The 13,824-nt window shown below is 33.5% G+C and overlaps 2 protein-coding genes across 2 annotated transcripts; one reads left to right on the top strand and one right to left on the bottom strand.

Annotated features, from left to right (window-relative positions):
• Positions 1-1,782: 1,782 nt before the first annotated feature.
• Positions 1,783-6,476, top strand: LOC126884064 (uncharacterized). The gene is made up of 4 exons (XM_050649850.1): positions 1,783-2,022; positions 2,117-2,353; positions 2,567-2,736; positions 4,054-6,476. The coding sequence occupies exons 2-4, from the start codon at positions 2,134-2,136 to the stop codon at positions 5,119-5,121; spliced, it is 1,458 nt and encodes a 485-aa protein (XP_050505807.1). The 5' UTR covers positions 1,783-2,022; positions 2,117-2,133; the 3' UTR covers positions 5,122-6,476.
• Positions 5,973-9,052, bottom strand: LOC126884063 (uncharacterized). Its single transcript, XM_050649849.1, has 2 exons — positions 8,520-9,052; positions 5,973-8,378 (listed from the first exon to the last, which is right to left on the bottom strand). Exons 1-2 carry the CDS (start codon positions 8,838-8,840, stop codon positions 6,963-6,965), a joined length of 1,737 nt encoding a protein of 578 aa, XP_050505806.1. The 5' UTR covers positions 8,841-9,052; the 3' UTR covers positions 5,973-6,962.
• Between the last annotated feature and the right edge of the window lie 4,772 nt (positions 9,053-13,824).

Consider the following 13,824-nt stretch of genomic DNA (forward strand, 5'->3'; position numbering starts at 1 on the left):
TCTAATGCTCTACCGCTGAGCCACTATCAAATTGTAATTATCGATTTGTTGACGTACTTTAAAATGGAATCTAAATGTCATTGCATTAGTCACATTTTTAAAATAGTTCGAAATTAAAAAAATCGATTTATCCATAATGAAAAACTGTAACGAACATGTAAACCGAATGAAAACATATAGATTAGCGAACATCTGTAAAAACAACAAGCCGTATAGCAGAAGACCCGTTGCAAGGTGGCCGAAAAGGTGAAAAGACAATGTACAGTCAACAACAACTGAAACAGAATAAGAGGTAGACAAACAGGAGAAATTTTAGTCGCACAAAGAAGAAGAAGAAGAAGATTTATCCATATAATAGCAGTTAAATATTGCATTGTTAGCAAATTCTGAGCTATTCTGAAAATTGCAGGTGCCTAGGTAACCTAGAACTATTTTTAAAATAGATTTCAAAATTTGCGGAGACAGTGACAAAGGCGAAGCCAAGTATATAAAAACGTTTTAAAAAAAGATTCTTTTGAATGAAATATTTGAAATTTAACATCACACTCAGTTTTCTCTTTTTTTTTTCATCCCTGAAACTTATTAAAATAAATATTATAGAAATTTTCAGGGACTTTCGGCCCTCGGTAATAATGTATTCTTTCATTCTGCCTATAAATTTTTCTTCTTCTTCTTCCTTCTTGTATGTAGGCTTTAAAGCCCGTTTCTTCTTCAATATTCTTCTTCTTCTACGGCACTACAGCCCAAATTGAGCCTTGGCCTCCTTTATTTTTTGCCTCCACCCTTGCCTGTCTGTGGCTGCTCTTCTCCATACACGGACTCCTAAAAGGGCTTGTGCGTCGCTGTTTACTGTGTCTTCCCAGCGCTTTCGTGGCTTCCCAACCGGTCTCTTTCCTTGCATTCTAGCATTCAGTGCTCGTTTTGGTAGCCTATCCTCTCCCATTCTTATCACATGTCCGGCCCATTGCAATCTTTGTAATCTAATGAAGTCTGACAGGGTCGTTTCCTTATAAAGTTGATAAAGCTCGTTGTTGTATCGACTTCTGAAGATTCCGTTTTCCCTCACAGGTCCTAGTATTCTCCTAAGTACTTTCCTTTCGAATGTGTCGAGTTTGTTTTTGGATGTTTCTTTCAGCACCCAGACTTCACTGCCATAGCATGTTATTGGTCGAATTAAGGTTTTATAGATTCTCATCTTTGTATTTCGGTGGACACTTTTTGAACGAAATATATGGGAGAGGGCAAAATAAGCTCTGTTTGCCTGCGTTATTCCCTTCCTTATTTCTCCATCTTCTGATCCGTCGGCATATATTTCTACTCCCAGGTATGTAAACTTTTCAACCGTTTCAATGTCATCTTCATGTATAATGTTTTCTGGGACTATATTTCTTCTCGTCTGAGTCATTACTTTTGTTTTTCTGTGTTAATTTCCAGACCTAGCATTTTTGTTTGTGTTTTTAACTCTGCATATGTTTCCTGTGCTCCTGTTGATGTTCTACTCATAATATTAATATCATCAGCATAAGCGGCCAGTTGAACCGTTCGGTTGGTCAGTAGATTTCCTCGTCCAGTTTGCATTTGCCTAACCGCATACTCCAGTGCCAGGTTAAACAATGTTGGGGCCAGCCCATCTCCCTGTTTTAGTCCCTGCGAAATGTTAAAAAAGTCTGTCCGGTGGTTTTGTATTCGTACACATGCCTGAGTTTCATCCATTGTGGCTTTAATGAGTCTTATTAACTTGTGTGGTATTGCCAATTCAGCCAATATACCGGGTGGTGAATTAGGGAATCCAACGATCTGTCAAACTATTCCAATATGTCTGGCGATTGGCATGCAATACATTGAAAGCATATGATAAATATTGTTTTTTAAGTATTTAAAGTAATTTTCGTATATTTATATCCGCCTAAGTATTGCTAACATACTTCTGTGACATAATAAAAAATATTGTTTACATCAATAAACTAGAATAAGTACTTAAAAAGTTTTATTTAACTAAGTAATTTGGAAGGTTGAAGAAAGGTAGGTTAACAAATTTTATATTTCAAAGTTTAATAATAAATTATATTAAGCATCCCTAAAATAGATTTTTTACTTATGTATTTTATTATTTTAGGTTAGTTAGTAATAGCTATGCCACTAACATGTATTGTAGTGAACTGTGGAAGCAGGTCGAAAAGGGATAAAGTATCTTTTTTTGCTATTCCCAAACCACTGAAGTTTAAACGTGCTATCCACTTGAATGAATTAACTGTTAAACGCAGAAAAAAATGGATAAGGGCCATACGAAGAGCAGACCTGACAGAATCAAAATTAAAATATCAAAAAGTGTGTTCCAAACATTTTATTCAAGGTTTGTCAATAATTTTCTATAAAGAAATAATATTAATCTTAATATATTTCAATAAAATATTGTAGGTGTCGTGGCAGTTAGTAGGCATTCGCATCGGGTAAAATTTTTTGGAAAATATGAAAATATACATTGTTTTAAGCTATTTTCCCAAAAAATTTTACCCGATGCGAATGCCTACTAACTGTGTATCTACGTTATATAATTTTGTTTTAGGACAACCTGCAAAACTTGAAGATGTAAATGATCCTGATTGGATACCAACCCAAAATATGGGTTACTCTAGGGGACCTGTAAAACGAAAGCAGGACCTTGAAAGACTGGAAAGAGTAAAGAAAAGATCTTCCACAAAGGTTTCACAAGAGGACAATGATACATTTATTGAGGTATACTAATTAAAAGAGAATGTCATTAACTTTAAATTGATTTGGAATTAAGGGGATCCGTACAAAGTTTCGGCTACAATGCTATTTAAATCGGATTCATTCTTTTCAAAACCTGAGAAAACTAATAAGTATTTTTGAAAAATTTAAATGCAGAATGAAAGATTACTTTATTACCGAGGGCGAAAGTCCCTGAAAACTTTTATGTTTATTTTAATAAGTTACAGGGGTGAAAAACTAAGAGAAAATGTAGTGTGTTTTTTATTTTAAAATATCTCATTCAAAAGAAAACTTTTTATTTATTCTAAGGGACTTTCGGCCCTTGATAACAATTTAGTCTTTCATTCTGCGTTTAAATTTTTTAAAAATATTTATTTGTTTTTTCAGGATTAAAAATGGTGATATTTTCCAAATCGAACATTCGTTATCTTTATCATACAACGCACTGAGTCGAATAGAATATGGTGATAAGACAGTGACAATTTTAAATATTTGACATGGCATCAGGAATATTTTGAGTTATTGATTAAATAATATTGATAGTGTATTTGATGAATAATTGATTGAAGACGTGAACTTAATAAAAAGTTATTTATTGTTTATTATTTATGGAAGATCCAGGCGGGGAATACACCAGTATATATTCTGTGATCCAAGTATTTTGTTGTTACAGATGTTCAAAATTGTAAGCGTTCTATAGTAACAATATATTATTAAAAAATCACTTTTGCTCGATTGGGTGTTAGTTTTTGTTGTACAATATATAAATTATTACAATCACTGAATACATAGCTAGTGAAAAAATTATCATATTAATTAACTGAATTAATAATTTAAGCCATTATGCAAGTAACAGTTATCCAAGAACTTTCAAAAGCCATATTTTTAAAGTTAATGATGACATTGTCAACTAATGTTTACATATCCATACCAGTGAGAATTTTACTACACATAATTTGTCATGTAAAGACAGAAAAGGTAGGGATAGCAGTAAAATATTTGCGCTTACACTCTTAAAGGGAATTTTAATTATAGAGATCAGTGTATAATAGTCGACAGTACATGTAAAAACCTTAATTACTCTGTTACCAATGTTGTATCGGATTGTGAAGACATTATAAAAGATCTAGGTATTCAGTTTGACTCACAACTAACCTTCAAGATTCGTATAAATGTAAAGTATATGATTTTATAATAAGAAACTGTCATAAGTTTGATATTTTGAAATTAAAACTGTTGTATTTTTGCTTAATTCTGTTAAAGCTTGCATATGGTTCCACTATAAGGATCCCAATTTATAATCAATTATGTTTGTTACAGAATGAAAACAATACAGTAAGTGAAAGTAACACTACAGCAATGTATGAAGACAGTACTGGAACCGAAACTCAAACTGAGTTAACCTCAGATGATATTGAACAGATGGCTCAACAATTAAAATTTGCAAATAAAAAAATTGACGAGTTGACTCGCAGAATTAATAAGACCATTTTAAGTTTCGAGTCACTAGAAACGGACAATCCGAAATGTTTATATTATACCGGTTTACATTTTTCTGTTTTGAAGTCAGTATTTGACAGAATTAAACCATTTATTCCATCATCCTCAGTAACTGTTTTAGATCCCTCTCAACAATATTTGTTGACATTGATGAAAATGAGACTTAATCTAGATTTTAAATATTTGGCCTACCAATTTGGCATTTCTCAATCAACATGTTCCACCTATTTTAATACCATCATCTCAATAATGTATCAAAGATTTAAAAATAGCATAAAATGGCCAGATCGGGAAATTATTAAAAAAAACATGCCTTCTTGCTTTAGAGAAGTCTTTCATGATAAGACCACAATTATCATTGATTGCTTTGAGGTGTTTATCCAAAAACCAGCTAGTTATTTAACCCAGCAGCAAACATGGTCAAACTATAAACATCATAACACAGTTAAATTCCTTATTGGAATTACTCCCCAAGGCTGTATTTCATATATCAGTAAAGCATGGGGAGGAAGAACATCAGATAAACAAATAGTAGAGCTCTCTGGTTTTTTGGATAAAATAGAACCCCAAGATATTGTGATAGCAGATCGAGGTTTTTTAATAAAAGAATTTTTAGATGTGTTACAAGCAAAGCTAGTAATTCCAGCTTTTACCAAGGGGAAAAAACAATTGCTTCCACTAGAGCTGGAAGAAACTAGAAACATTGCACAGGTTAGAATCCACGTAGAAAGAGTTATTGGCTCCATTAAAAATAAATTTAATATTTTTTCAGAGCCACTTCCGATTTCTATGTTAACCCATGTTACTGATGGTATAAATATAGTTGATAAGATAATTTTTATAGCATGTGTTTTGATTAATTTATGCCCTCCTATTGTTCCAATTTAATTAAATTTAACCTATTTCACCAGATTGTCGCCTTTTTAGTATTTCTTTTAATAATTTTTGGTACACATCTGAAGTGTCACTACGAAAAACAATCAATGACACCTTTGGCCAAAACTAGGATATATATATGCCATGTTGTCGAGGTTGTCAGTTAGTTTTGAATTATAAATAGCTACAGCAAGAAAACTTGCATTGTTTCAGACAAAATCAAACAAGCTTATATTTTTCTAAAACTTTTTTTGTTGGTTTTTAAATATGTTAAAGTAAAAAGTTCTACTCACAGATTTGGCCGCTAATTGTTTAAAGAATTAAAACTCTTTTGTATACTTAAATAATTTTAAAAATATTGAATTCATCATTTTACAAATCTTTGTTGTGGGGAAGCTTGCAGTTCTGATGATCTATTGTTGTTAAATCGGTATAATATATAAACAAAATTGGGCATTTTGGTCTGTTTGATTTATAAATAAATAAACATTTTGCTTTATGTTGTAAAGTACTTTATAATCAACTATTTTCAATGGGAAATAAGCCACAATTTTACCAAAAAAATGATTTTATTAACGTTTCGACGCCCAAGTCGGGTGTCGTCAAAATACAAAATATTAAATTAAACAAAAATGTTATTGCTTAGTAAAAAATTCTTCTAATAATTTATTTAATCTGACTCATTTATATCAGCAATTCAGACATGGATTATACATTTTAATGAAGAAGACTTTAAAATGATATTGCCAATATTGATGAGTTGCGTTCCTGGGACGACTTTACTAAAAGATAGTAAATCATAATATTATCATTCGAAAGTGGTAGGTTTATTGGTCAAAAGGTGGAGAATAAAAGACAAAGACTTCGGCTACTTCATCTATTTATTGAAGACATTTTTGTTCACTAATTAGTGAACATTACCAGTTCATCTACAAATGAGTTTGATAAATAACAAACATCCATAGAAAAAAAGCAATGCAACTAGCAAGTTGTAAGTAAAGCAGCTAGTGAAACGAACCATTGAGAAATGTAAAATACAGACATTAAGTTTGTAAAAAACTAAGTACAGTTAACAATTTAAAAGCCAATACAAGAGCAAGAGATCATGTAGTAACATAATGATTGCATAAAAAAATTGCAAAAAATGTGTTCAACTAGAACGAAAATAATGTCCAGAATTCAACAATTCCAGACAATAATTTGCATTCAAATGATTTAATTTTAACTTTAAGTAGCATTCTTACAATAATGACTGTGGCTAGCGTATATTATTTATGTACACCTCATTGGTTGTTTTTGTATTTTGATATTAATAAAAAATTTGTGACAATTTTAATGAAAATAAATCATATGAAAACTGAAAAGAATGTATTTATTTGATGTTTCGGAGACTGACCTATATCAACCGTAGAATGAATTGTAAAAATATTAAGGAAACAAAGTTTCAAAATTTCCTCTTAAAAGTATATGTATACTATGGTACACTGTACTTTTGTATGTATATATGGAATAAACATGGCTCGAGGGAAACTTTTGAAGGTCCAGAACCTTTCTGTGGCATCACTAATGATGCTACGAAAAATGAGGTTCAGAAATGGCTGATAAAGAATCATCAATAGAAAAGGAGAACCACTCAAGTTCAAGTCTAGACTAAATAAAAAAAAATAATCAAGAATATTAATAAAAAACTCAAACAGTTTCATGAACCTCAATAAACGAGAGATCAAAACGGTCACTGAAATGGTGACAAGTAAGGTGAATGAACCATGGTGCAGAAAGTGCGAAATGGAAGAAGAGAGTGAATGGACTCAATAATGATTATGAAAATAATGGAAACATGAACCATTAAAATTTTATGTGGCATAATCATGAAATAGTTTCTGGTTGCATATTGAACATGTCCACCTAGTTTTGGGTTTTTCTAATAAATTTACACACCCAATATGGAACCAGAAAATATTACAATTCTCATATGAGCATTGAACCATAGGTTGGCCATCATCGACATTATTGCAAAAACACCACTTTGTTATATTGCCACCTGGTACTCTGGAAGTGTAATAACGTCCTAAAAGTTCAGGCATAATTACTTTTGCATGAAAATTTAGGACTTTATCTTTAATTTCTTCCCAAAATTTTATGTCTGGTAAAACTCTTTCGATAAATATAAAATTAGGACACCAGACAACAAAGTCACAATAATTAAGTTTACAAATAAATATTTGTGCTTGCACCTGGTAATAGTACTTATGTTTTTTATTCATTTTTACTGTACCAGTTTTATCACATTCAAGACAGGAGTCCTTTCGACTTGCATACTCCTGTAAATTTCCATTTTCTCGAAGAGAAAATGGACACTTTACTTCTAAGGTACCCGCAGCACAACAGTCACAATACACAAATCCATCAGGTGAGGCACCTAACTGAGGCCATTTCATGCACACTACCAAGCCAATTGTATTCACTATAAAGTCTCTATGATTCCTGCTAGTTTCTTTTTTATAAGCATCAATTGCCAGCTGTTCGTGATTTATCCCCCATCTTATTGCCCTTGTAGAAATTTTGCGAGGGTAACATATTGATTTGATCAAAGATAGGGATGGTTTCTCCACATTGGTTCTACAGACATCTTTAAAAATTGAAGCTGTTACTCTACCAGTCCTTTGTCTATACCACTCTGCACATTTCCTTTGGTCCTGTGTCTTATCTTCTATTTCTCTTCGTATATTCTGGGTTACCTCCATTTTACATTTCATACCTAGTTGAATGAGATCATCTAGAGGCATTTTTTCATATTTTTTATGGTACACATTAAAAAGGACTGGTATACTAACTTTTTCATTATTTTCATCTGACAGTTGTGACGCAAATGGCTCTACATGCCTCATCAAAACAGCGTCACAATTGGAATTTTGCAATTCTTGCAGCAAGTCCAACATTTCGCTATCATCCATTGGAGGAATTTCCTTATAATTTTTTTCTTCTATCACTTTCCCCCAGTCTAGTGAAGCAGCTTCTATTGGATGTGTACCACTTTGCGTTGGAACTGGCCAAGTTGATTTGACATCTGTACACGCTACATTCTTTTCATTTTTCTGCTGCTTCAAATATGCTGCATGCTCTGCAGCGTACAAAACTGCTGTAACATGGCTACATACTTCCCCAAGACCTGCCATGCAAATACAATGCGCAGTACAAATACTACCACCTGTTTCAGCGATAATCCAAACTCTTAATTTGGTTTCTCTAGCTCTCATTGAATGCTGCACCTGAAACAAAAAAATTAAATCAATTATCAAGGCAATCAATTATATTAAACCCTAAGACTAAAAAGTAATCTCTTTAATATTGATTATTAACAAATCAGGTATTTTTTCTTAAAAAAATTGAAATACAGGTACTACTCTTACCTTGCCTATTAAAAGCACCAGATCATTAATAACTTTAAAACCCACTTTTTCTACAAAGCCAGACTTGAAATATTTGTAAGCTGCTAAACTTTTATAAGCTCTCATTTGTTCATGGGTATAAAAGCTGTGAGTAAAAACAATATAGGTCAGAATGTCCATGGAAGCTATTGGTGGCACATAGGTAAGTCCATAATCAAAATCGACTTCACTTAGAGCATATGGATCACAGTTAAGTTGTTTGATTTTGTCCAAATATCTATCTGCGGCTTCAGGAGAGCTTATTCTTAGTTGGTCCAAATACGAACTTTCTTTTAAAGCCATATTTGTAATAAAAACAAAAGTCCGACTCTCACAAATAATATTGCAATGTTGTCTTGAAAAAGACAGTTTTTCAAAGGGTACAAGTAACTAAATAAAACAATTTTAACACCAACTCTACAACGAAAAGCACAAGTGCAACAATGCAAGTAAACCAGCAAAATCGACTGCATGCCATACGACCGCCATTTAAACGTCAAAATAGTCACGTGGTTTGGATTGCCTAATTGGAAAGCGGGCCATAGGAAACTCAATGTAAAATTCTAAGCTGTTAAATTCCTGCTTCCCTAATTATTTTACATCAAAAGTCATCAGAAACTATTTGTAGAGAATTGAATTCTCTATTGAAAACAACTGTTAATATTGTTCTATGAACAATAATTATTCAAAATTTTGTAAAAATATAATACAATTTTCAGAGTAATACGCCAAAGCTAGGCCACACACAATACAATAATGTGTATAAGATTGCATTTGTTGACAATGAATTTATTATATTAACAATTAGAACTGTCAATTTTTTTAATTATTTTATCATTTTTTGTTTAAAACACAATAAAGTTGATAAGATACCCTTAGTTAAGGAGAAAATATTAATAATAAAGATATTTTCTTCAGTCAATAATGTGCTCACTGTCAGTTAAATAGTAACGTGTGGCCTAACATACCCACACATACCTACTGCGGTAAATACATTATATTTTTCAAAATTTTGGAATGTGTTTAAATCGTAGAACAATTGTAACTTCTGTTTTTAATACAGATTTCAATCCTCTACAAATAACTTCTCATGACTTTTGATGTAACATAATTAGGGAAGCAGGAATTCAACAGTTTAGAATTTTACATTGAGTTTCCTATGGCCCGTTTTCCGATTCACCACCCGGTATAGTATAGTTTGTTCCTTTTGACTGAGTCGTATGCCTGTTTGAAGTCTACAAACACGTTGTGAACATCAATATCGTGTTCCCATGCTTTGCTCAAGATCTGTTTTACTGTGAATATTTGATCCAGTGTCGATCTTCCCCGTCGGAAGCCCGTCTGATACTCTCCAATAATATTTTCTGCTAGTGGTTGGAGCCGCTGGTTTATAATATACGTGAGGACTTTATATGCTGTACATAGTAGAGAGATTCCACGGCAGTTTTTGCACTGAAGTTTGTCTCCTTTTTTATAGATCGGGCATACTATACTTTTCTTCCAGTCGTCGGGTATTTTCTCTTCTAGCCATACGTCTCTGATGAGCGCGTGGATGTGACTTGCTAGGTGGTCGCCACCTACCTTATATAGTTCTGCTGGTATTTCATCAACTCCAGGAGCTTTATTGTTTTTCTGGGCCTTAATGGCTTCGAAAACTTCCTCTATGGTTGGAGCTTCTACTCCATTCTCTTCTACGTAGATCATACCCATTTCATCTTCCATGTCTACTTGAGTTCCAAGTAGTGTCTGAAAATAATGCTTCCAGGTTTCTGTGACTTTCTGTTGGTCACTGATTATTTGCCCACTTTCATCTTTAAGTAGACTTGTTTGAGGTTTATACCCACTTTTTATCTTTTTTAGGTATCCGTAAGCCCCTCTAATTTCGTTGTTTTTGAAATGTTCTTCCATTTTTTCTATTTGTCCATTTTCATAGGCTCTCTTTTTATTTCTACATGTCTTGTCTGCTTTCCGTCTTGCGACTTCAAATAATGTTCGTCTTTCCCGTGTTCTTCTTGTTATGTACATTTTGTGTGCTTCATTTCTTTCCTCGATTGCTTGTCTACACTCGTCATCAAACCATGCTGCTCTTCTCTCCTTTTTCTTGTTTCCCAGGGTGGACGCTGCTGCTGTCAGTACTGCTGTTTTGATATTAGTCCATTTGCCCTCTATGGAGTGCAGTTCTAGCGTCCTTTGCGACTTCTTGTTCGAACTTCTCTTTACATTCCTGAATCTTCAGTTTTTCCAGGTCCAGTTTGTTTGTTCTTTGTTGTCTTTCGTTTCTTTTGCTGTTAAATCTGCATCTAAATTTGGTTTGTACTAAAAGATCCACAGCATGCTCCTCGTCGTGTTCTCACATCGGAGATACTACTGGCTGCCCTTTTGTCTATCAGCACATGGTCAATTTGATTGGTTGTGGTTCCATCTGGTGAAATCCATGTCATTTTGTGTATGCCTTTATGTGGGAAGCATGTGGAACTTATAACCATGTTTTTACTGGTGGCAAAATTTATCAAAAACTCCCCATTCTCGCTTGTTTCATTGTGCAGAGAGTGTTTTCCTATTGTGCCATAGAACTGCGGTTCCTTGCCTATTTTAGCATTCATATCACCCATTATAATCTTGATGTCATTTTTTGGCGCATTATCATATACTATCTCCAGCTGTTGGTAAAAGCTTTCCTTTGTATGTTGCTCTTGATCTTCTGTTGGACAGTGAATGTTTATCATTGTTAGGTTGAAGAAGTGGGTGCGAATTCTCAACTTACATATCCTTTCACTGACTGCCTGGAAGTCGATGATTTTTGACTTAAAATCATTATCCACCACAAATGCGACTCCACATTCTTTGCTTCCTTGTTCCTTCCCACTATATAGAATTGTGTGCGTTTTAGTGTCCCTGACACCTTTCCCCAGCCATCTTGTCTCCTGAAGAGCAGTAATCATGATCTTATATCTTTTTAGTTCTTGCAGAAGTGCGGTTTGAGCTCCTGGTCTATTTAGCGTCCTCACATTCCAGTTTCCAAATGCATAGTCCATGTTTCGTAGCTTGAGTCGTTTCCGAAAGTTCCGTCCTGTATTCCGAGGCAAATGTTCAGGTTTCGTAACAGTGTGTTTTTTCCGGGAGTGGGTTGTCAGCCCACTGCCCAACCTTCCTCCTTTATCCGGGCTTAGGACCGGCTTCTTCAATATTAGCCTCCCAAATTTTTTAAGTTATCGCACCATCTTTTTCTTGGTCTGCTAATACTTCTTAGTCCATTTGGTGACTTATCTCGTGCTATTCGTACTATCCTATCCTCTGCCATTCTACCAATGTGTTCGTTTCATTCCTGTTTACGTTTTGTCATCCATCCATTTATGTCTTCTAAATTGCATGATCTTCTTATGTTTTCGCTTCTCTCCCTATCCAACAGACTTTTCCCTGATATTCGTCGGGGTATTTTCATCTCTGTTGTTTCTAGTAGTCGTCTCGTTTTAGATGTGTCAGGTCTTGTCTCCGCCGTATATAAATTTTTCAAAAATATTCATTAGTTTTCTCAGGATTCGAAAAAAAATATATGCATTTAAAAAGCATTGGAACGAAATTTTGCGCCTACGAAGGCATTAATCTATTTGTCACAGAATTTTATAAATTCCCAACATAATTCGCATTTTGCTTTTACTACCAATAAAACATATTTTATCAAGTTAAGACCTTTTTCTTGTACATAATTGGATTTGATTTGTTTGGTTTATTGGGAGTTTGTAATCTAAAATTAAGGTATAATTTGTAGTAGGCGGGTAGGTTGTCGAAAAAGGTCGATTTCATACCACACGCTGAAACTTATTTTAATCGATAGATTAGAGTGACAAAATGAATGTTTAAAAGGCTAAAGAAAGTTTTCCACGAGAATCTTTATTTAAAATAATTTTTAAACAAATTATAAAAAGTTTCTGTTTTTCCTTCAATATTGTTTGATCATTTGGGTGATTTTGATAACATGTAATTTTTGGGAATAATGCGTAAAACTACAAATTTTGCAAAATAACGCGTAAAATACAATGAGCGAAAATTAAAATGAACAATAATTAAAAATGACGAAAAAAACAAGCTTAGCGATTTTCGAGACCATTTTTCAATAGGTTCCAATTAGTTCCAAAATGCGCAATTCCATTTTGATTTTATATTGCAAAAATCCGGTTAAAAATCCGTAAACAAACTATTAGTTATGCATTTGTTAATTGAATTCTGTTTTAGTCGAAAAAAGGTACATGAGGGTAATAGTTTACCACGGGAACCTATTTATTAATAACAATTTTTAAACAAATTAAAAAAGATTACTGTTGGAACAATTTTTTTTTTTATAATTATGGGGTTTTTAAAACAAAAGTTATTCTTGTGATTTTGTCGTAAAACCTTTTTATTTTTAGCTGTATAATTCTAATAAACACACTAAATTACCGTTGCGTTCTGGGATTTACAGATTCCACGGTTTAAAATCCGAAATACATTGATTTCTTACCCACAGGCAGATAATTCTTTTAATCGAAAAATTGTGTTAATCGAGAGTTAAAACATAGAATTAATGACCTCAGAGAGCACAAAAAGATTGTATGAAAGCAGGCTGACAAGCAAATTGGAAAACATTAACATGCTCAACTGTGAAGTAAAAGAATGCTGGAATGAAATCAAAAAAAGCATCCAGCAAGCTGTGGAAGAGTCTATTGGCAAACAAAAAACAAACACCAGTGCAATAAGAAACAACAAACCATGGTTTTGTCAGCAAGTCAAAGAACTCGCAGAACAAAAGAGAAAATGCTATATGTGTTACAAAACGCTGGAACGCAGGAACAACGCGCCATCTATATTATTATAGAAACAAGAAACAGAATAAATTCGCGAATAAGATCAACAAAAGACAGCATTGGATCAAGTTCACAAGTGACATGGATTGCGACATCCATGGCGCACAGAGGAAAGTTTGGAAAATGCTAAAAAACAGAAAAAAACCAGTAACTGAATTTGTACAGACAAAGGGGATACCAGCTGAGACATGGGAAAAATATTTCAGAGAACTCTACAAAGGTGAAGACGCCAATGACGAACACGATTACAAAACAGAAGACAGGTATAATATCACTAAAGAAACTGAAGTAGAAGCGAGAATGAAGATCTTAAAGAATAGACGATCGCCAGGTACTGATGGAATACCGATCGAACTGCTAAAATACGGCGGTCATAAACTCACTAATTGTCTCACAACATTGTTTAACCAAATCTTAGACGGAGCAGAAATACCACAAGATTGGCA

Source organism: Diabrotica virgifera, chromosome 4 (genome assembly GCF_917563875.1).
Source record: "Diabrotica virgifera virgifera chromosome 4, PGI_DIABVI_V3a".
NCBI classification, from domain to species: Eukaryota; Metazoa; Arthropoda; class Insecta; order Coleoptera; family Chrysomelidae; genus Diabrotica; species Diabrotica virgifera.